General features: G+C 40.5%; 1 protein-coding gene across 5 annotated transcripts in view; it reads left to right on the top strand.

Moving 5' to 3' along the window:
• Nucleotides 1–24,734, top strand: part of WASHC5 (WASH complex subunit 5) — a 95,753-nt gene that overhangs the window by 50,276 nt on the left and 20,743 nt on the right. The window contains exons 20-29 of one of the 5 annotated variants that reach the window (XR_008659090.2): nucleotides 667–791; nucleotides 3,240–3,402; nucleotides 3,845–3,947; nucleotides 4,033–4,112; nucleotides 8,047–8,150; nucleotides 8,987–9,116; nucleotides 10,618–10,714; nucleotides 16,086–16,239; nucleotides 19,782–19,869; nucleotides 23,830–24,030. Coding sequence is in view for 2 of the 5 variants with exons in the window: in XM_055287224.2 (XP_055143199.1) it covers nucleotides 667–791; nucleotides 3,240–3,402; nucleotides 3,845–3,947; nucleotides 4,033–4,112; nucleotides 8,047–8,150; nucleotides 8,987–9,116; nucleotides 10,618–10,714; nucleotides 16,086–16,239; nucleotides 19,782–19,869; nucleotides 23,830–23,886 (1,101 nt within the window). In the remaining 3 variants the exon portion in view is untranslated. Of the gene's footprint in view, nucleotides 1–666; nucleotides 792–3,239; nucleotides 3,403–3,844; nucleotides 3,948–4,032; nucleotides 4,113–8,046; nucleotides 8,151–8,986; nucleotides 9,117–10,617; nucleotides 10,715–15,898; nucleotides 16,046–16,085; nucleotides 16,240–19,781; nucleotides 19,870–23,829; nucleotides 24,248–24,734 lie in introns of those variants that run through there. The other 4 variants (XM_055287224.2, XR_010121749.1, XR_010121750.1 and 1 more) reach the window with 4 other exon arrangements.

Here is a 24,734-nt window from a genome sequence, read left to right as displayed (position 1 = left end):
ATGCCTGTAGTCCCAGCTACTTGGAGGCTCAGGAGGGAGGATTGCTTGAGCCCAGGAGGTTGAGGCTGCAACAAGCTGTGATCACACCACGGCACTCCAGTCTGGGCAACAGAGCAAGATCCTGTCTCTAAAATAAAAAACCAAGCCAGGCACAGTGGCTCACACCTGTAATCCCAGCACTTTGAAAGTCCAAGGCAGGTGGATCACCCGAGATCAAGTGTTTGAGACCAGCCTGTCTCTACTAAAAACACAAAAATTAGCCAGACCTGGCACATGCCTATAATCTCAGCACTTTGGGAGGCCAAGGTGGGAGGATCACTTGAGATCAGGAGTTCGAGACCAGCCTAGCCAACATGGTGAAACCCCATCTCTACTAAAAATACAAAAATTAGCCAGGCATGGTGGCAGGTGCCTGTAATCCCAGCTACTCAGGAGGCTGAGGCAAAAGAATCGCTTGCACCCGGGTAGTGGAGGTTGCAGTGAGCCGAGATCACGCCACTGCACTCCAGCCTGGGGGACAGAACGAGACTCCATCTAAAAAAAACAAAACAAAGAACCTTTATTGTCACTCTTTATGCAATATTATCTTTGTAAAATTATGTGGAAAAGGGATAACTAGGTTATCTTATCAAAGGTTTACTAAATATTGATGGTTTTGTTTTCTAGATTCAAGATTGGCAAAGCATGTACCAGTCCACTCATATTCCCATACCCAAGTTTACCCCTGTGGATGAGTCTGTAACGTTTATTGGTCGACTCTGCAGAGAAATCCTGCGGATCACAGACCCAAAGTAGGTGTACCTGAATTCTACAGAGCCCTGAATACTGCAGGCAGTCTCATCTGCGCCTGTGGCCCTGTGGCACAGCCCCTATTCCAATCACGGGGGTCCTGCACTTGTCAACTCATATTCTGACCCTTTAGGGCAAGGGTCCCTAACCCCTGCGCTGCAGACTGGTACCGGTCTATCACTCATGAGGAACCGGACCGCACAGCAAGAGGTGAGCGATGGGCAAGCAAGCATTACCACCTGAGCTCCACTTGCTGTCAGATCAGTGGCGGCATTAGATTCTCTTAGGAGCGTGAACTTTGCATGTGAGGGATCTAGGTTGCGCGCTCCTTAGAAGAATCTAATCTCTCCCCCACCCCCCTGTCTCCACAAAACGATTCTTACCTTAACACACAAGCACTTTTGATAGCAACAACTAATATTTATTGAACACATATCTATGCACTCTTCTCAGCACGTTATACACATCCAGTCATTAACCCATTTACAGCAATCTGATGAGATAGGCATTATTCTTATTCCCATTTTAAAGATGAAGTAACTGAAGCACAAAAAAGCTTACTCATTTGCCCAGCGTCACACAGTTAATAAATGACGGACCCAGAATACACTCCAGTCCCTCTGACTCCAGAGCCCAGCTCCTAGGCATTGTACTGTGAAGGGCAGACTGCATAGCTTTGTATACAGCCAATCACAGTCTACAGATGGGTCATTTGGGCTCTATGTTCAGCAGTAACTGCGTGAAAATCTCATTTAATTAAAACTGCTCCTGAGAATATTTTAGGTGAGCACCACGGCAGAGACTAGCATGCTGCCTCTAGTAAGTCCAGTTGAGCAAGTTTTCCTCCTTTTTCTTCATTTGAGCCTCAGGAGAACTCAGTACCAACTAAGATCAGCTTGGGGAAGAGCAGGTTCTCATGTCCACCTCTGGGCACAGGCTCACTGAGCAGAAGGGTTGGGGGAATTACCCAGGAAAAAAACGATTATCTTTGTTCTCTGACCACCCAGGCACGTGTAGTTGATCTTGTGTGAGTTAAATGTTCTTAGGACATGGATCCTTTGTGCTGTCTTCTTTCTAATCCAGGTGTATTTTGTCCTTCGAAACTTATGAAAGTTGAGAAACTATATATAACTTTATTCCAAAATTTCTAGCAGAAATAAGGAATTTTGGCTCATGGGACAAAAAGAGTAAGTGATTCAAAAAGTTCTATAGCTCCTTCTTTCTTGGTACCCTTCAATCACCGAAGCCTTTTTATAAAACTCTCCACCCAGTGCCCTATTAGTGCAGGCAGAGAGGATTAAGTGTGAACAGAATTTCCACATCATATATGAATTTTATCATCAGAATTGGGGGCCTCCCCAGTGACACATCAGAGTGTACTCAGTGGCAGAAGGAGTCTTTGAAGCAAGCAGATGGAAGTTGTAAGCAGTTTGGGAATCCTCTTGTTATGTTCTCCCTATTTACTTCCTGATTTAAAACCTCCCTGGCTTCTAGGCTCTTTCAACTCCTTCTCACGCCCCCTTCTGGTAAAGGTATGTGGTGGCTTTGGACAGTAGGATATGTCATCTGTGGAGCTTGCTGAAAATGCAAAGGCCAGAGCTCTCCCCCAGAACTATTAAATCAGATTCTCCAGGAATGGAAGCTGGGCATCTGTATTTCAAACAAGCTCTACCAGGGACTCAGGGTCCCTCTCTCAATATTTGAAAACCATTGAAATGGTGGTTAAGGGTGGTGGTCAGACCTATGAGAGCCTCAGTTATCTATAAAATGAGGATGAAATGGTTTGTATTCCACAGAGCTGTTATGAGGATGAAATAACACATGGAAAGGTCTTAGCACACGCAGCACCTGGTGCATAATAAGTGCCCAGTAAATGTGGTTGGTTGTTGTCACTGTCATCGTCACACTTTTGAGTCTAAATCATTTGGAGAAGACCAGAAGATGGCATCTACAAGTTTGAGGAACTGGGAGGAAAAAGCAAATTGCTTTGTCGTCATAGTCTCAAATGTTAGGTAGTGTATGGAGATTCTAGGTTCCTTTTTTACCACATGGAAATTACACAAGGTCTTGTTTTGTCTCCAAACTGGAAATTTAAAGGAAGGCTGCATAGAGAGACAAACGGGCTCTAAAGTCTTGCAGCCTGACACCTGAACCTAACCTTGTCTTCTCAGCATGACTCCAAGTCAACACCCTAACTCAGTGGAAATAAATGACTGAAACCAATGATATGGCATAGGGCAGGAAAAGGGGGTCAGACTGAATTTTACCTTCCTGTTCCATTGGGTGGTCACTGGGAAGACGCATTGGGTGCCTGAATACAGAGGTTAGAAAACACAGATCATGTAACTCCTGTTCTTCATATTTGGTGCCGCATGCCCTGTTGAGTCCTAACATCTCTTTAAGGATGAATTCTGAGCCGTTCTGGGGTTTTTGCGTTGCTTTCATTTTAGAATGACATGTCACGTAGACCAGCTGAACACTTGGTATGATATGAAAACTCATCAGGAAGTGACCAGCAGCCGCCTCTTCTCAGAAATCCAGACCACCTTGGGGACTTTTGGTCTAAATGGCTTAGACAGGCTTCTGTGCTTTATGATTGTAAAAGAGTTACAGGTGAGCCTTTTGACTTTCATGCCTGTTTTCTGCCACCCAGGGGAATAAGCAAGAACATATCTTACTGGGCAGTTTGAACTCACCTAACCTTTCTTCCATGATTTCTTAACAGTGACTTTAGGCATATGATACCTACTGGGTAGATAAGAGTTGGGAATAAACTAGAATTTGTTTGGCCAGCATAGTACTTTCAGGATTAGACTGTTCTTGTGAGTTTCAGTTTGGGAAGATAAGACTTTTTAATCCTTGAAGCCAGTGACTTTTCCTAGCAAGGGATGTTTCTATTAGGAACCTGAAGTTGCTTTTTTTTGCTGTCATCCTATTTAGAGGTTTTGTGTGACTTAGGCCCATCCTCTGTTCTGCATAGCATTTTAGGTAACTGGAGTATTTGCTTATTTAATTCATTATGTTTGGTTCTTTGACCATGCCTTCTTGTTTTTAGAATTTCCTCAGTATGTTTCAGAAAATTATCCTGAGAGACAGAACTGTTCAGGACACTTTAAAAACCCTCATGAATGCTGTCAGTCCCCTAAAAAGTATTGTAGGTGAGTGTCCTGAAACTAGCCTGAGGCGGGAATGACACTGTAGTTACGAATGTACTAAAGAGAAAATTATGTTTTAACTTTTCAGCAAATTCAAATAAAATTTATTTTTCCGCCATTGCCAAAACACAGAAGATTTGGACTGCGTATCTCGAGGCTATAATGAAGGTATGTTGTAGAAGAGAGGGTGTACAGTCAATACTTACATTTTTTAATTTTTAATTTTCTTGTAACTTTGTTGCCCAGAGAAAGCTACTCTTCTTTCGTCATTAAATCAAAAATATTTTAATACTTCAGTTTATCATTTTGAAATTCATTTTGTTCATCTCCCTTTCTGGATCTGTTCTTGACTAGGCTTTTTAGGAGCCTAGCGTTTTCCTTTTGTTCAAGAAAACTGGCTCTTTGTAAAATGCCTTTTGGCTAGAGGTGCTTTTGTATATGAAAATGGAACTTTTCCTTGCACAGTAATACTCCCTTCTTACATAACCAAGTTCATTTATACACACCTCATCTGCTCCAAGCTGCTGTTAGAACAGAACATTGTCTCTCTCCCCTCTTGTGTCTGCATAGATATTAGGAAACCAGGTTCTTTGGGGCATAAATTATCCTTATACTATGCATAAAGCGCTCTTACTTTGGAAATGAATAAGAAAGACGAAGAGATTAATTTGCTGGATGGAAGTCTAACTTATTTTAGAATCCAGCTGCCTACTTTCCTGCCTTTACTCAGCAGTAGGAGCTCCCAGGGACCCCTGCATCTTCTGCGAGTCTTCTTTCATCATCTAATAATCTGAGATCATCAATGGCCCATTCTTGCACACCCATTATACCCAGGGCATTGTCAGTTGCTATGAGAGACAGTTAAATGAAACACGACTGGTCTCCTCAGAAAGCCGACTCACAATCTAGTAGGAAAGAATAGACTTCTCAGTGGAAAACTATGATTTGTGGTCAAAAGTATCACGTGCGGTAGAAAAGTCTAGAATTCTAGAGTGCTAAGGGAATTTTGAAAAGTTCCAGTCTCTGATTCCCAATTATGTAAGTTTCTCTTGAGACAGCACTCATTGGTATCTCAGCCAAATTCACAATGTATTTCCCATAATTTTGGTGAGGAAGAGGAGTAGTAGTAGTTGTTGTTGTTTGGATCACTAAACAGAACGGGTAAGGCAAGGAGCCCATGGCTCTGCTAGATGTCCTATCGTGATGTGGGTCTGCCTTCCCCTAGCCTCATGATTGTCAGATATTGAGCGCTTCCCAGGCCAAGTTTCTAATTGCTGGAAAAAATTAGGAGGAATAAGAAATCACCCGAGTTTGGACAGGTGTGAGTCCCAACTCTGTAGGAGGCGTTAGGGGGATTACAGGGATTCTTCCAAGAAACTGGAAGATTTTTCCCCTTGCTCACCGGAGGGGTCTCAGTCCAGTAGCTATTACAGACCCTTATTGGTTATAGTTGCCAGTAATTCAGTAACAGCCAGGTGACTGTGTCTGAGTCAGTGATCTTTAAATAAAGCCCCCAAGGACAAGTTTGTCTTTTTGTCTTGAATTAGGGTGCTTACAGTCACTGAGGCAGTGTTAATGATCTGGAACAGCAATGGAAATGTTCTGTGCTACTCGATGAGGACAGCAGCTCCTAGCCCTGTGTAGCTATTGAGCTCAGGAAATGTGAGTTGTGGGACAGTGAAATGCAATTTTTAATTTTATTTCATATTAATTTAAAAGTAAATAGCCACACATGGCTAGGAGCTGCTGTACTCAACAGTGCAACTCTAGAAAAATCTTGGAGAAAGAATGATAAGCCAGATATCTCCAAAGAGGCAAATGAGTAGGTAGAATAAGTTTCTCATCCACCCCAGGCTCCTTAGCATCTTCAGCAGCTTATTAAAGCTTGAAGTACGTGAGTACCAAAAATAGAAAATGTCACTAACAATGACTCATTGTGCATTAAACGAGAGCAAGTTATATTAAACTGACTTTATTTCTACTTCCAGTTCTAGATCGATAGTTTCAAGAGGATCCTTGACACAGAGTATACTAGACATAGAAAATTAAGCAAAGAATTATATGGGCCAGATACAGGGTTTCGGGGACATTTTTACATGGCCTGAAAGAACCTACTGTTTTCTTGGATTTGCTGCATTCTAATTTTTAAATAATGCTACTCTATACATTAAAACACTTCCTATTTATAAATAGCATTTTTGGATTGATATTTTTCACATAAATAGAATAATAGTCTTGTACGAATAGTGGTCAAAAATAATGCATCTGAGGTCATTTAATACTTTTGACCATTACAAGCTCCATTTAGCTAAGTAACTTTTGTTCTTAGAGAAGGCCACCCTCCTTTTCTTTTTTTTTTTTTTGGAGACAGGCTCGCTCTGTCGCCCAGGCTGGAGTGCGGTGGCGCAATCTTGGCTCACTGCAACCTCTACCTCCTGGATTCAAGTGTTTCTCGTGCCTCAGCCTTCCGAGTAGCTGGGATTACAGGTGTCCATCACCATACCCGGCTAATTTTTTATTTTTAGTAGAGACAGAGTTTCACCATTTTGGCCAGGCTTGGTCTCAAACTTCTAGCCTCAAGCAATCAGCCTGCCTCGACCTCCTAAAGTGCTGGGATTGCAGGTGTGAGCCACTGTCTTTTCCTTAACTCTTCTCTGCCCCCAGCAACTCAGAGGAAATGTGTTTATTTCTACCTTATTGCTGCTTGCATTATAATGCTGGCTTCCCTCCTCTCCCCACCTCCCTCACTCCCCTTTGCCAGTCTTTCAGGAATACTTTGTCTAGAGTAGAAAAGAAGACATTTATAGGCAGAAAAAGTTAGAGTGTGCTATTGACCTTATGATGCAGACAACATTATGAGGGCAAACTGAACTCTCTCAAGCCTGACCCAAAGATTGCTTCCTATCATCCAACCATTGCAGATAATCTCCAAATATCATTTATGCTCATAGCTACTTTTAAAGTATCATAGTTAATCCACCATCCTAGCATAACTCTCTATCACAGATTTGTTCTTTGAATGGTTAATTGTATTTCATTACAACTGACTTCCACTGTTACCCTCTATGTTTTATTTTGTACATTCAAAAACATTATTCTGAAATAGTGTCCATAGGCTTCACCAGATTCCCAAAGGAGTTCAAGGCTGTATTAGTCAATTCTCACATAATAAAGACATACTCAAGACTGGGTAATTTATAAAGGAAAGAGGTTCGATTGACTCACAGTTCAGCATGGCTGTGGAGGCCTCAGGAAACTTACAACCATGGTGGAAGTGGAAGCAAACATGTCCTTCTTCACATGGCAACAGGAAAGAGAAATATAATCGAAAGGAGAAAAGCCCCTTATAAAACCATCAGATCTCGTGAGAACTCACCCACGATTACGAGAACAGTATGGAAGTAACCACCCCCATAATTCAATTACCTGCCACTGGGTCCCTCCGACGACACATGGGGATTATGGGAACTACAAGATGAAATTTGGGTGGGGGCACAGCCAAACCATATCAGACACACACACACAAAATTAAGAACCCTGGATTAAGGGGCTATCATTGTTAAAATTTTCGTGAAAGATTTTATGTAGATTATTTTTTAATCCAGATAATTATGGAACCTATAATCCTGAGTGGCATGTGGACAGACTTAATATTCACCCAGTTTGAGAATACTAGTGTGAAATGGCATTGCTAGAGCTTGAGAAAGTTCCATTTAGGATAAATAAAAGGAAGTAAGACTTCTCACAGCAGCTACTAAATTTGGAGCACTTATTCCAAAAGGTTAAAAATATAGCTTCAAAAAAGACACCTTTGATACATGAACAACTGAACATTAATAGATCACTTTGTGAATCATAGACTTTGGGGTATTTTTAGGCTGGGGTATGGGAGTCCATCCAGACATTCCTTGAAGGGCCTCTGGTGCTCCATTAGGTCCAGTGCTGGTCTTAGCCAAGAGATCAGTTCAGGAAATCCTTATTTTTTTTTCCTGTAGAGTGATGTGAAGGCCCAGTGAAGAATTGTCATCTTTGTGTTTACCTCCTCACTGTCACTCTGAAATGCTTGAGTGCACTACCTGTTCTTTCTCTTGCTTGTGCACAGGTTGGGCAGATGCAGATTCTGAGACAACAGATTGCCAATGAATTAAATTATTCTTGTCGGTTTGATTCTAAACATCTGGCAGCTGCTCTGGAGAATCTCAATAAGTAAGTGCCAGGGTTTGAAACAGCCATCCGTGGGCTTGGATTGTTTATCATCTACGCACCCCAGTTTCTTCAATTCTTACTCTTTTAAGTTATTTTTGGGTGGGAGGTCTGAACTTATAGGCTTCCTTGCCATGGATAATCAAATCTGTCTTCAGAGCCTCTTTCCTCAGTATTGTCCCTCCGTTTATCTCTGTCTCTCACTCACTCTCTCTAATGGATTCTTGTATTCAGCAGACATGTACTGATCACATGATTCAATACATGTCAGCTGAATAAATGAATTCATTAGAGAGAGTGAGTGAGAGACACACCAGACACTGCTAGATACTTGCACAGATTTTAGAAAGCAATTATTACCAAAATCCACAACTGGCTTTTTACAGGGCTGATCACTCATCATCCAGAGGGCAGTTGGAAGTGTGTTGATTACCGAGAGTGGTTATGGAGGCCTGTCCTAAAGGGAACTCATATCCTCCGCCTCACCAGCAACCTGCTGTCGTTTGAGGCTGCCTACTTACAGATAAATAATCCGTGCTTCTCACTCACCAAGTCAGTGCTTTTGACAAAGCAGGTATTAAGAACAGTTCAGTCAATACATGAAAATTTGAATGGTGAATGCATTTGATTGAGGTTGATTCCAAAAGATAAAGTAATTATAGGTCAAATTTTCCACTTAAAACCAATCACAGGCATGGATTGAGAATCAGCGGGATCAAGCTCTCATTTTACAGATGAGGAAACTGAGGCTAGAAAAGATTACATCACTGCCCTATATTAACTCTTGTATAAATTCATTTACTCACTAATGTTTATCTCCGGGGTTTTTCTTCATTTAGGGCTCTCCTAGCAGACATTGAAGCCCACTATCAGGACCCTTCACTTCCTTACCCCAAAGAAGATAACACACTTTTATATGAAATCACAGCCTATCTGGAGGCAGCTGGCATTCACAACCCACTAAATAAGGTGAATAATTAAAATATATAATGGCGGGGGTGGGGGTACACGATGGTATTTGGCCCAGGTACAGATTACTGTGCAGAAATACCAGAGGAAACTGGATTCAGACCCCAGAGCCTTCATTCCATTCAGTTCCCTGCCCTTTCTAAGCAATCATCACACTTTCCCCACCTGGCTCAGGTCTGTGAGAATCAAGTGCTATAGCGCTGGTGAAAGCTCATGACAAAGGGGAAGGTGCTGCATCCATGTAAGAGATTAGTTTTGGGTTTCACTGGGGTTTGCCGTTCAATCATCAAGGCCCAACAGACCCAAAATGGTAGCATTGATCTGTCTTGCCAAAGGTGCTTCCCCCTTGTGGCTGACAGTAATCCCAGTCATCATAGAAGCTACAAACTCTTCCCTGCAGTTGTGAGCTCAGAAAACCTCTAAGAACTGAAAGTTTTTTCATAACTCGGTGCCAGATCTCTTTTCATGGCAAAATCTGTCCTGAGCTGACATAAGGCTGTTTATACTAGTTATTTATCTTCCTCACTGTAAACATTCTTATATTTTATTGCAGACTTTGATTATAGTAACTTTGATTATAGTGCATTACCCCAACCCCTAAATTATCTTTCTAAAATCTGTAAAATTTGAAATTCTGAAATCTGTATTATCCCTTGTGTTTTGGATAAAAGATTATAAACCTGAATAGTAGCTAATGTCTTGAATATTTACTGCATAACAAGTGCACTGTCTTAACCGTGATGGTGGATTATCTCACTTCATCTAACAACAAGCCCTATGAAATAACGCCATTATGAGTTGAGGAACCCGAGGCTCAGAGAGGCCAACTAGCAAGTGGAGGAGCCAGGCAGTCTGACCAGAGCCCCTGCTTCTGACCCGTGTGCTACCCCGTCTCCTATGGAATCGGCCAGCTGGGAGTCTCAACCTGGCCGTGTACGTCCTGACTATAGTTTCTGCCGTGACATCTGGGAGACTGCTCTGTGACATTGCCTAGGGGACAGCAAATGACAAGAAGAACTTTGCTGTCTTTCTACTTAGATGCCACCACTCACTGCTACATGGATCTTTTCCCTTCACTCTCCCTCCTCCTCCTCTCCTTCTTCCCTCTTTCCCTCTCTCTCTCTTCTCCCTCCCACACTCCCCCTATATTCGCCTCCAGCTCTGCCTCGACTGCTCTTCATTTTGCCTTCCCCTCCCATTCTTGCTCATCACTCGTTCCTCCCTCCCTTTATTAATGACATTAACAGGATTCAGGGGAAAAGTCTTTCTAAGCAAAATTGTTTTCTTTCCAGAAGGGCAAATTATGATACAGGTATTTATGTTGCCAGGGCCAGGTGTGTTAAATAAAACTCTGAAGGCAGCAAATTAATGGAACCATCCACATTTCAGAAAGGCCAAAGAGCAAATTGAAGTAAAATGGAAGATTTTCATTTGGAAACCTGTTCTGTGGTATTGTGCAATGTGAATTAACCATCCATTTTTCTTACCTTTCTCTTTCCAGATATACATAACAACAAAGCGCCTACCCTATTTTCCAATTGTAAACTTTCTATTTTTGATCGCTCAGTTGCCAAAACTTCAATACAACAAAAATCTGGGTACGTATGACATTTATTATTTGCAATGAGTAACAATACCAACAGATTAACATCTAACTGAATAGCTTTTTGTATAGAATGCCTATGTCAGATATGAGATCTTTTCTTAGTTAAATTCATGTTTATGAAATTTGAGTCTTTATGCCTTTGAAATACAATGCCTCTTATGAACTGTAGACAGTGGATTTATTTATTTTTATTTTTATTTATTTATTTATTTTGAGATGGAGTTTTGTTCTTGTTGCCCAGGCTGGAGCACAATGGCACAGTCTCGGCTCATTGCAGCCTCCGCCTCACAGGTTCAAGTGATTCTCCTGCCTCAGCCTCCCAAGTAGCTGGAATTACAGGCACGTACTACCACGCCCATCTAATATTTTTGTATTTTTAGTAGAGAGAGAGTTTTCACCATGTTAACCAGGCTGGTCTCGAACTCGTGACCTCAGGTGATCTGCCCACCTTGGCCTCCCTAAGTGCTGGGATTATAGGTGTGAGCCACCGCACCTGGCTGGATTTATTTTTTTTTTAAGTACACTTATTTATTTCTTTATTTTATTTTATTTATTTTTTGAGACAAGGTCTCAGTCACTCAGATGGGAGTACAGTGGCACAGTCTCAGCCCACTATGGCCTTGACCTCTCATCCTCAAGAATCCTCCCACCTCAGCCTCCTGAATAGCTGGGACTGTAGGTGCACACTGCCATGCCCAGCTAATTTTTTTGTATTTTTTGTAGCAACAGGGTTTTGCCATGTTGCCCAGACTGGTTTCCAACTCCTGGGCTCAAGCGATCCACCTGCCTCGGCTCCTAAAGGGCTGGGATTACAGGCGTGAGCCATTGTGCCCAGCCCTAGACAATGGATTTAAAATCAACAAAGTATGGTCTACCTCAGTAAGGGTTCATTGTCCAGCTTGTAGAATGTGAGGGACCTTTGTTTTGATTCTCTTCTTCAATGTTTAGGCAGCTAATTGTGGTGCGAAAGAAACTTCTTTTGGTTGATGTTCTGTTCTTTCAACAAGATGCATGTGCCAGCTGTGTATCTGGAACCATGATGGGAAAAGTAACAATATAGTTAAGGAGATAAGACTAATATTTATACATGAATGTTTAATACTTTATGTATGATTATATGTCAGAATATTCAGTACAAACAAGAGACACCAAAGCCTTTCAATATGTCTGTTCTCTCCAGGAATATAACCCTAATTTATTTTTGTCATTGGTCAGAATATTTTTGTAGTTACATAATAGATACCAAAGTGTTTCCTCTGCCTTCAAACTTTGTATCCAGCTAAATGACATTTTTAAAAATCCACTATAGACTTTAGTTTACTTTAAAAGCATTATAAGAGCATTTCTACAAATGTAATCACTTTTTCTTAACTAGAGATTCCTAAACATATTTCTTCCTTACAGTACTTTCCTATTTCATAAGCTTTTTTAGGGTGAAAATGTGGAATCTCTTTAATGTTTTTATTCTCATTCAAAAGTAATCATTGATTCTAGACACTGCTTCCATGACAATGCCTGTGATTGTCACAGAAGGCAGAGCATGATCTCCTCAATCAATACTTGCTGTAGGAGGGAGGGAACCAATGTGTGTTTGGAATCTGGCTTCACCACTTATCACCTATGTGACTTTGGCCAAGTTACCGCAAACTGAGTGCCCAACAGGTGCTGAGTCCCTTTCTATATATTGGTCAAAATCAATTTAAAGGGCCATCCCAAGTGTAATGTAAAGGTTCATCTGAAGATTCAGAGATCCATGTTCTCTCTCTGTTCTCCCTATGTTATTATTCAATAGGAATGTATGATTCTTGATAATGAACTGTCACTGCAGAAAGAATCTTCTTTTCATTAAAGAATAACTTTGTTGACTTCTCATTCTAATATTTTTTTTCGTTATGTATATGATTAGGGCCTGGCACCTTGATTGTAAAGCTGCTTATGGAAAGTATCACTCTCCCTGGAATTCCCAGATCTTAAAACATAACACAACAAAATCTTTACGTATCCTAGAAATGTAGTATTTATAACTGACTATAATTCTTCTCATCAATAAGACTGATGTGTTAGTGCAGGAACTAAATTACAGTAGGACTGAGGAAGGAACAATTGTTTGGTATCTTTGTGGATATTCAGTTGCTCATATAAGGATGGGACTATCTCTAGACTCTCTATTCTGTTCCATTGATGTGTTTGTCTTTTCTTATGCCAATAATGTCTTGATTATTGAAACTGTAAAGAGAGCCTTGAAACTGTATATCCGAAAAACATTTATTTAACCTTGTAAACACCGTTGTCAACATTGACCTATGAAATGGATACCTGGCTTGGTCTGTGTTTGAAGAAAGGAGCTTCGTGGTGTAGAGCTAGTTGTAGAAGTGTTTCTTGTTAACATCACTCTTGCTTTCCACCTGGAAAGGATTATTTCTCCATACTGAGTCCTATTAGGATTATTCCTCCATGTTCTGAATTGCCAAGGCCTAGGTTAGGTATTCAGGATCACTTGTTTAGGCTTCTGTGGTTTGGGGAAGAGATTTCCCAGTCTTCACAAGAACTCAAATATGGGATCTGAGGGTCTGTCTAACCAGTTAACTTGATAAGAAACTGCCAACCCTTTGTCCAAAGTGGTTGTGCCAGTTACACTCTCACCAAGAGTGAGTATATGTGTAGTCCACATCCTCGCCATTATTTGGTGGCGTCAGTCATTTTCATTTTAGCCATTCTTTTTTTTTTTTTTTGAAACAGAGCCTCACTCTGTCACCCAGGCTGAAGTGTAGTAGCGTAATCTCGGCCTACTGCAACCTCCACCTCCTGGGTTCAAGCAGTTCTGCCTCAGCCACCTGAGTAGCTGGAATTACAGGCTACAAGCATGCATCACCATGCTCGGGCAATTTTTGTATTTTTAGTAGAGACAGGTTTCACCATGTTGGCCAGGCTGGTCTCGAACTCCTGACCTCAAGTGTTCCACCCACCTCGGCCTCCCAAAGTGCCGAGATTACAGGCATAAGCCACTGCACCCAGCCCATTTTAGCCATCCTGATGGGTATCTATGGTATCTTGTTGCAGCTTTAATTTGCCTCCCTGATGATTAATGATTTGAGCACTTCTTCATGTGCTTATTGGCCATTCCTTATATCCTTCTTTGTGAAGTGCCTGTTCTAGTCTTTTGCTCGTTTTTAAATTGTTTTTTTATTACACAGTTGTAGTAGTTATGTATATATTATGGATACAAGTTCCTTATTAGATACATGTTTTGAGAATATTGTGGCTTATCTATGTATTTTTTTACTGGTAACTTTAATGAGCAGTTTTTACTGTTGATGGTGTCCAATTTATCCATTTTTTTCCTTTATAATTATTCCTTTTTGTCTTGTCTAAGAAATCTCTGCCAGGTCAGGCACAGTGGCCCATGCCTGTAATTCCAGCATTTTGGGAGGCCGAGACGAGAGGATCACCTGAGGTCAGGAGTTTGAGACCAGCCTGGTCAACATAGTGAAACCCATCTCTACTAAAAACACAAAAATTAGCCAGGTGTGGTGGCGCACGCCTATAATCCCAGCTACTTGGGAGGCTGAGGCAGGAGAATCGCTAGAACCTGGAAGGCAGAGGTTGCAGTGAGCCGAGATTGTGCCACTGCCCTCCAGCCTAGGTGACATAGTGAGACTCCATCTCAAAAAAAAAAAAAAAAGAAATCTCTGCCTTCTTCAAGGTCACAAAGATATCTTTGATATTTTTTCTTAAAGTTCTGTAGTCTTTGCTTTTACATTGAGGCCAGTGGTTCATCTCTAATTGTTTTTTGTGTACAGTATGAGATAGGGGTCAAGGTTTGTTGTTCCCCCATAAGGCTATCCAGTTTCAGTACCATTTGTTAAAAGATTTATCTTTTTTTATTATTTGGCATATTTGTGACTATTCAAGTACTCATAGAAGGGTGGGACTATCTCTAGACTCTATTTTGTTCCATTGATCTATTTGTCTGTTCTTATGCCATAGTGTCTTGATTATTGAAACTGTGTAGAGAGCTTGAAATCAGGCAGCCTAAACCTTCCCAACACTGTTCTTTTTCAACATTGTGTTTCTTCTGGAAGACCCTAATCTCCATCTCTGGTTTCCCATGCAGCCATCCAGGCAGAGGTGAGGGTCTCCACATTTTGGCAGAAATCTTTAGTGTAGAGCCAGGTGCGATGGTACACACCTATAGTCCCAGCTCGAGCCCTGGAATTCAAGGCTATAATGTGCTGTGATTGCACCTGTGAATAGCCACTGCACTCCAGCCTGGGCAACATAGCAAGACCCCATCTCCAATTTTTAAAAAAATCTTTAGTGTAAAGGCTAGCTTTGGTACTCATTCACTTCATAAATGTCCTTCTTCCACTCTCTTGATTTCTGCAGATTATATATAATATTATATATAAAATATAATATATATAATAATATATATATTATATATCTATATAGATTATATATAGATATATAATCTATATATAATATAATCTATATATAGATTATGTATATTACATAATCTATATATAGATTATGTATATTACATAATCTATATATAGATTATATATATTACATAATCTATATATAGATTATATATATTACATTATATATAGATTATATATATTATATAATCTATAGATTATATATATTATATAATCTATAGATTATATATATTACATAATCTATATATAGATTATATATGTTAATCTATATATAGATTATATATATTAATCTATATATAGATTATATATGTTAATCTATATATAGATTATATATGTTAATCTATATATAGATTATATATGTTAATCTATATATAGATTATATATGTTAATCTATATATAGATTATATATGTTAATCTATATATAGATTATATATATTAATCTATATATAGATTATATATGTTAATCTATATATAGATTATATATATGTATATAACATTTGTTTAAAGATACTCTAAAAGTATTTTATCCAGCTTTTCACTTAAGATAGTAGTTCAGGGTATCTAGTATGTCATGCTGCTGTTAACAGAAGCCAGTTGTAGTGATTTTTTTTCTCATTTACATTTATCTATATCTTTAAAAATTGCTACAATAGTATATGTTAATTGAGTAATTCAAAAGAACCAGTAATGATAATTACAAAATTTAGTAACTGTTTTATTGGTTTTGAATCCTTCAGACCACTGGAATGCCCTACCAATCCTGTGGCTAATTCAAAATATGGCCTAGAATTGTCATTCCCTCCAAAATATCATCTGCCAGCAAGGATATGGGCCCCAAACATTTTGACCTTCACAGCGTTGGTATTTAATGAATGTTGCCGAAGGCAAGTACTTCATATGGTGTTGCAACTTGTTCCCTTGCAGGAATGGTCTGCCGAAAACCAACCGACCCGGTTGATTGGCCGCCCCTTGTCCTGGGACTGCTCACTCTACTGAAGCAGTTCCATTCCCGGTACACCGAGCAGTTCCTGGCACTGATCGGCCAGTTTATCTGCTCCACGGTGGAGCAGTGTACAAGGTACAGAAGACCAACCAGGACTACATGGGACTTCTTGTCACAAAACCTAACTTAAACCTCGCATTGCCAAATTCCTCTTATCGCCCTAATAGAGATGGGAAATGGTTGCTCACCCTTCTCTGTAAAGCAAGTCAGGGCATACCTGCTCGTTTAGAGCAATTACGGGTGTGCCCATCCTTAGTCACCCTGCCAGGAGAACTCCATCCAGTCTACTCACAGTGATTTTCCAGGAGGGACTCAGGACCATGATTAGTAATTACCATGGGGAGGAAAGTGCAGCCCTGTTCCCCTGTACTCTTGGATGCAGCTCTTCAATCTCAGCGGGCCCCTGCACTCCTGCTGGGCCACTGCCAAGACGTGATTCCACTCACTTCAGAGGGAGTCAGAGAACATGTCAGTGTGTCAAAGCCTGGGCAGTGTCTGCATGTAGAGAAGCAAATTTCACAGGAGTTGCTATTTGATACAATGCTTATAAAGTTTTAATTCCTGCCAGTTCTTTTCCCCTGCCCCTAAATGTGGCTTTTCTGGGATAAAGAATAAAAGTTATTTCCACGAGATGCTGGGTCCTGTGCCTCCTCCTCTGCTATCCTAAAGGGTCAGCCTGGCTAAATAACCTTTGCTGTCATGTTTGCTTGGTCATTTTTGCCACTATAATGTAAAAAACAAATCAAAGCAGCTGGGCGTGGTGGCTCAAGCCTGTAATCCCAGCACTTTGGGAGGCCGAGGTGGGTGGATTACTTGAGGTCAGGAGTTCAGGACCAGCCTGGCCAACATGGTGAAACCCCATCTCTACTAAAAAAAAACACAAAAATTAGCCATGTATGGTGGTGGCCACCTGTAATCCCAGCTACTCAGGAGGCTGAGACAGGAGGATTGCTTGAACCCAGGAGGCCTCAGAGGTGCAGTGAGCTGAGATCGCGCCACTGCACTCCAGCCTGGGTGACAGAGCGAGACTCCATCTCAAAAAAAATAAAACGAACCAAAGCGATCTTCTAAGTCCGCACAAAATACTACTAAGTCCTAAAACTGGAAATGATTTTTGAGGTCATGTAATTGACCTCCCACCAAGTGCACAAATGAGCTCTAGGACATCCTTGACAGGTAGTCATCCAGCCACTGCTGGAACACTGTCACCGAGGGGGCTCGTGCCACCTCTCTAGGCAGCACAGTCCACCGGCTAAGTCTTGTTCTCATTAGAAAGTTCCTGATTGTGATTATTGGAACCTGTGTCTCCGGATGTTTCACTCGCTGAACTTTTTCCTACCTTTTGAAATCATACAGAATAATGCAGCCTCCCTCCTTTGCAACATCACTTCCGATTTTGTGTGCATCTGTTGTCTTAGGTCTTCTCCATGTTTAGATAAGCCCCTTCCACCTGTTCCCGATGTCTTGCAGTTTAGAGGCTACTCACCGGATCGAGTGACTTTTTCTGGGTATTCCAATCTGTTTTTGACCATCTTAAAATGTGGCTTCCCAAACTTGTAGTGAGATTCCAAGCACAGCCCTCCCCTTGGCACAGAGGAGTATTACACGTCTTCATTCTGGGCCCTCTGTGGACAGTAGAGCAGCTACAATTGCAGTGATGAGTTCTTTTTTTTTTTTTTTTTTTTTTTTAAAAGAGTCTTGCTCTGTCGCCCAGGCTGGAGTGCAGTGGCATGATCTCGGCTTTGCTGTGATGGGTTTCTTGACATCCAGTGCATACCAGTGGCTCATACTGATTTTGCATTCTTTCTAAACCCCTATGTCGTTCTTTCCCGTGAGCTGCAGTCAGGCCAGCTCCTTCTCCTCTTAGTTAATGAATCGAACCACAAACACTGGTGTTTTCCTGGAATAGATGTTGAGACTTGCTTCAGAAACAGATTTTTTTAACAATTGAAAAATAGAAGAGAACTCAAAGATAAAGTCTCAAAAATGAAATTGTAACAATCACGAAGTGAGGTCAGTTGGCAAGGAAAGCAGTAGGCTCATAAAAACCCAGCGCCTCTGGCCCAGGACCCCAGAGAGGAGGTGAAGGACTCCAGCTCACATGGTGCGGGGGTGATTAGCAAGTAACCTCCACACACCTGGCTGTCCCAATCATAGCTCCCTAGCTGTCAACTTGGACAGGTCCTTCTTCCTCTATTTCTTTTTCACTAATGGCAGTAAAGGCTTAAGTGTGGCTCTAGTCCAGCATGTTATTGGCAACCCTGAGGGTGGTGATCAGGCTACAGGAGACCAGCTGTAACTCAGGCTTTCTGATTCAGCAGAGCAAAGGAATCTGAGGAACCTGTGATGCACGGGAATTCCTTCCTTTCTCTTGCTCCAAGCAGAGCAAATATAGCCCTGGTCACAGATTGAAAGATTGAGAGCAAGGAGAATTTTTCCAGGTACAGTCACTCTTAACGCATTCAGAAGCAACAGTTCATCAGCAAAATTAACCAGTAATGTATTAATAGTACTAAAAGTTATTTGTTAATTAGAAAATGCCAATTGGTACAGGAATTGGAAATCATTTTAACACCTAAAAACTCCTTTTGATGTAAACAAGAAGGAACGTTAGCTCTATAAGGAGCCTGGCATGTACTTTGCTGTATTCCTAGCTCTGGAACAGTGCTTGGCACTGTAGTTGCTGAATGAATGAATACATGAGTAAAATCCCGTATGAAAAATTGCTAGATGCTGTATTTATTTGATACCCTCAAATATGCAGTACATGCCAAGCACATTTCCAGATGCTGAAGAAACAAAGATGAATATATGACCCAGGCCCTCAAGGAGTTTATATTGCTGATGGGAACCCAGCACACAATTGAAAAATTAAGAGGCTTGGAGAATGCTGCTAACTATTATGAGAGCCCAGGAGAATCAGGGAGGATTCCACAGGAGAAGTACCCAAGCTGAGATTTGAACAATGTCTAGAAGTTCACTTTCAAATCAGTGTGCAGGCTGGGTGCGGTGGCTCATGCCTGTAATCCCAACACTTTGGGAGGCTGAGGCGGGTGGATCACCTGAGGTCAGGAGTTCAAGACCAGCCTGGCCAACATGGTAAAACCCCGTCTCTACTAAAAATACAAAAAATTAGCCAGGCCTGGTGTTGCACATCTGTAATCCCAGCTACTCAGGAGGCTGAGGCTGGAGAATCGTTTGAACCCGGGTGGCGTAGGTTGCAGTGAGCCGAGATCATGCCACTGCACTCCAGCCTGGCGACAAGAGTGAAAACTGTCTCAAAAAAAAAAAAAAAAGTGTGCAGGGATGGGAAAGTATGGGACCTGCTAGGTGTTGAATCATGTAAACAGACGGAGATGAGTCTGGATAGATAGCAGGGATCGTGTTGTAAACACTCATGGAAACTGTATAGAGAAGCTCACATTTACCCTATAGGGTAGGCTCCTGAAAACATGAGCAAGGTAACAACTTGACAGGAATCAAGAGCATGCTCAGTGTTTTTGTTCATCTTTGACTTCATTTGGTGATCTGTTGGTAATTTAGTCTTTCAGGATTCTGACCAAAAGGGCTTATGATGTGCAAAGCAGTTAATTGATCTAAACTGTTCTCTATCACAGCCAGAAGATACCTGAAATTCCCGCAGATGTTGTGGGTGCCCTTCTGTTCCTGGAGGATTATGTTCGGTACACAAAGCTACCCAGGAGGGTAAGTGATAGATAGTAAAGAACAATATTAATGACCTAGTTGTAAAAAGATGCTAATAATAGAGGCCCTGGATTCATCAGGTGTGAAGTCCAATAGGTCGTTCACAGCAGATGCCTCTGCGCCTCTCGCCACTGCTCTACCCCCAGCTCTGAAACGTCCCTGCCTTTTCCACCATGGGAAGTGCCTTGCAGAGTTTAACACAATGCCCCTCCCGCCTCTTCTTCCTCTCCACCATGTACTCCTGCTAGCAACTCATCTGGTTCAGGAGTTAAGTGAAATAGGCAAGCCAGGAGAGATTCCTTAAGTGGCCAGAGGAAAGAAATAATCATGGTGGTTTGTTCTTTCTCTCTCCACTGACCTGGTTCCCACAGCAAGTACAGTTAAGTTCACAACTGAATGTATATATGAGCACTGTTTCCAAAAATGGCACACTACTCTTTACCTGCCAAGACATTCTTTCCTCTCCCTTTCTCATTAGTAATTCCACTTTGTTAAATTTTAGCTCAAAGTGGAGAGCTCAATACTGAAAAATACAACTTTCAGTAGATACTGAAAATCATTTGATTTTTAAAAATTAATAGGTTAGGAATCAAAGATACTTTCTTACAACATGAGCCAAAGATGAACTTTTAAAATTAACTAGCAATGTCAGTACATAATAGTGAAATGTTAGTGGCATTCCCATTAAAGCCAGGACTGTCACAGTGTCACGACAATTATACAGACTCTTGCAACTACTTTTGTTATACAGATGCAAGACAGTAAGAAATGAAATGAAAATAAAATGCATACTAGAAAGAAGATAAACTCTGTATTATTTGAGATTGTCTTCCTTTTTTATTTTTCCATAAGTTATTGGGATACAGGTGGTATTTGGTTACATGAGTAAGTTCTTTAGTGGTGATTTGTGAGATTTTGATGCACCCATCACCTGAGCAGTATACACTGCACCATATTTGTCGTATTTTATCCTCACCCCCCTCCCATTCTTCCCCCCAAGTCCCCAAAGTCCATTGTATCATTCTTATGCCTTTGCGTCCTCATAGCTTAGCTCCCACATATCAGTGGGAACATACGATGTTTGGTTTTCCATTCCTGAGTTACTTCACTTGTAAGAATAATCTCCAGTCTCATCCAGGTCACTGCAAATGCTGTTAATTCATTCTTTTTTATAGCTGCGTAGTATTCCATGGTATGTATATACTACAATTTCTTTATCCACTCATTGATTGATGGACACTTGGGTTGGTTCCACGATTTTGCAATTGTAAATTGTACTGCTGTCAACATGCATGTGCAGGTATCTTTTTTGAATAATGACTTCTTTTCCTCTGGGTAGTTACCCAGTAGTGGGATTGCTGGATAACTGTCTTCCTTGAATACCCAGTAGAATCATGTGAAAAACTATCAAAATAATACAGAGATCAGAAAACAAGCTGGCTACAGAATAAATGTATAAAATAAATACACTAATCGATTAAAAAATACAGTGTGAAAAAGGACCTATTCACAGAAATAACAGGGAAATAATATAGCTAAGAATAACCTCTACAAGAAATATGAAAGAACACTTTATTAAAAAACTATAAAAATTTTAAATATAAAATTTGAAAGTCCATGTTTCTGAATGAGGGTCCTTTAATATTACAGAGATAACAGTTCTTTCTAGTTTATAGGTTTACTGCAGTTACAATCGAGATTTCAGGTACTTTTTTAACTTCAAAGAATATATTTTTTAAAATGTCATAGGACTTAGGCAAGTCCTTTTTTTAAAAAAACATTTTAAAAACATTATATCAAGTATTGAAACACTGTAAAACTGTAGAAACCAAAATAGGGTGGTACTGGTATGCAACTAAATAGAAGGAACAATGAGCAAGAATATATAGCCTAGAAACACACCCTATGCATACAATGGTACATAAGGAAAAGTAGCATCTCAAATTAAGGGAGAAAGGGAATATTAGTCAATAGATGTAAGTTCACACAGTTAAAAAATAGCAACTTAGTCCCCTTTACATCTCCTGTGTTATCAAAATTAATTACAGATAAAGGGTTAGTGTGAAATATGAAACAAATAAATTAGCCGAAATTTTAGGCAAATATGTATCAGCTCTCAGAACTTCCTAAGTATGAAACCAAAAGAAGAAACCATAAAGAAAAAGATTTAGAGATTCGATTTTTTATAAATGCTGAATGTAATTAATTCTGTGTCAGCATCTCAATTAACAAAAAGACAAATGAGGAAATACCAACAAAGGACTAGTTTCTTGGTTTATAGTGTGCTCTTCAAATCTTCAAGTTCAGTAAGAAAAAGATATCCAAGCCAATAGAAAAAAAGCAGGGGAAGGGCAAAGGAAATTAAGAGGCAGTTTTCAAGAAAAGAAATAGAAATGACAAACCTTTGGATTCAAGGGACAAAAATCCAAAGAATAAGAAAATTACTGTTTCCACTTATCAGGTTGGTGAAAGTAAAATGTTGGGCCCCCATTATTCGGAAGCACTTGGAGAAATGGGACTTGTAAGTGCCGTTAATTGGAATGTAAATTAACAGCCTTTGAGGAGGGCAATTTAGCTTTATCTATTTTTAAAAAAATTTGTAATATACTTACCCTGATCCCAGCAATTCCACTGCTAGGAATTTTACCTGCTGGATATATGTGCAAAGGTTTACCAAGATATGTGCACAAGAATGTTCATAATGTAAGATTTAGCAGAGGTTAAGAAGGACACAATATTATATGATCCTAATTTTGATTATGTGTGTGTGTGTGTGTGTGTGTGTGTGTGTGTGTGTGTGTGTTTGCATATGTAAGTAAACTGGAAGAATTCAGTACAAAAGTTACCAGTTTTTATTTTCTCTAAGGGATTAAGATTTAAAAAAATTTTTTTTTAATTTTAAGCTCTGGGCTACACGTGCGGAACGTGCAGGTTTGTTACATAGGTATTATACACGTGCCATCTGTCGCCAGGCTGGAGTGCATTGGTGAGATCTCAGCTCACTACAGCCTCTACCTCCCTGGTTCCAGTGATTCTCCTGCCTCAGCCTCCTGAGTAGCTGTAATTACAGACGTGTACCACCATGCCCGGCTAATTTTTTTATTTTCAGTAGAAATGGGATTTCTCCATGTTGGTCAGGCTGGTCTTGAACTCCTGACCTCGTGATCCACCCACCTCAGCCTCCCAAAGTGCCAGGATTACAGGCGTGAGCCACCACGCCCAGCCTAGGTTTTAAGCCCCACATATATTAGGTATTTGTATTAATGTTCTCCCTCCCCTTGCTTTCCACCCACTGTAAAAATAATTTTTATACTTTTCTGCATTTGCTAAATTTCCTCTCATTAGCAGGTGATACCTTTATGATCAGAAAAAAAATTAAACACTGCTTTTAAAAAATACTCATCTCCAGCACTTGGAGATCACCTACCTCTACATTCTACCCAACTCAACCCAATTTAGTCTTCTCAGGGCTTTGCCTAAGAACAGTTCAGGAATGCATGCCTCTGAGGCCCTTCCTGCTCTTCCCCTTCTGGCCTTGGTATCTCATTCTCATTCCTGCCCTCCCCTACCTCTCCAACCCCATCATTTGCCAGCCATCCTGTTCTTCCTTGTTGGTCATCAGTTAATAAAGTGTGTTAGGTGACCTGAGTACTTGTCGGTACTTCCCAGAGGCATGAACATTCCTCACAGATCAAGGTACCATTAAGAGCCAAGAAGCTCACATTTGGAGGCAGGAGAGCTGTACTGCATCCCCTCAAATGTTAGCAGTGCCCAGAAATAAGACGCTAGTCCAGGGGGGCACCAGAAGCAGAAAGGGGCTGTTTCAAGGAGTCATCTGCCCATGGGAGTCTCCTCTTCTATTATTCACCTTGCTCCAAGGATACCTTTTCTTTTTCGTATGAAAATTTTGTAATTGTTCAACTATAACACCATGAATAATTTAATTCTTTTATTTTTCAGGTTGCTGAAGCACATGTGCCTAATTTCATTTTTGATGAGTTCAGAACAGTGCTATAACTGTTTTTTCCTACTTCTTCAATGGAAGGATTGTCCTTAGATCTTCCCACCATCACTAAAATGAATTTGAAGATGAAAAGAAACTCAGTTGCTCATATAACTGCATTTTTTGCCGTCTATTATGGGAAACATCAGACATTCTGGGTAAGATGTATCTCATGGCATTAGTTAATATAACTGATATTGTTTAAATCATGGTATTACATGCAATTTATATCATGTAGAAGCAGAACAAATTTTTGTACTGCCTCTCATAAATGCCGAATGTAACTGTTATGTATAAATCCATTTAGTTTTATGTTCTGAAGAACTATTTGTGCAACTCCAGATTTTCAGTAAAATAGTATTACTAGTACCCAAAGTCATCTCTGCTTATGATTCAAAAATTGTGTATTCACCCTATAAAAAACCCTGTTTGGAGTAAGAGATGACTCTGCTAGGTGTAATAGCTCACCCCCAACAAGCTGGCAGGCACGTGGTGATAGCCAGACTAGTGGCAAATGTAGTGGCCACACAATCTGTGTCATGTACCATTGAAGTTTCTCGGTGTCTTACCATCCTCTTCCAATCCCAGATGCCCTAGGGGGTCCACAGCATTCCTTCTGTAGGACTCCTTAACAAAGCTGCTCCTTCTAGTATCTTCCTCAGCAACCTGAGTCCTGCCCCAAGTCCCCACAACTGTATCATTATCCAGTCCTTTTTGGTAATAGCCTTGCCATAAGCTTAACTCCCTCAAAATCATAAATCATTTCTGCATGAAAATTACCCTGAAAAGGAAGCTGCCTGTATTAGTCTGTTCTCACATTGCCATGAAGAAGTATGGGTGGGGACACAGAGCCACACCATAT

This window comes from Symphalangus syndactylus, chromosome 7 (assembly GCF_028878055.3).
Source record: "Symphalangus syndactylus isolate Jambi chromosome 7, NHGRI_mSymSyn1-v2.1_pri, whole genome shotgun sequence".
NCBI lineage: Eukaryota > Metazoa > Chordata > Mammalia > Primates > Hylobatidae > Symphalangus > Symphalangus syndactylus.
This window is presented reverse-complemented; position numbering and strand designations above follow the sequence as displayed.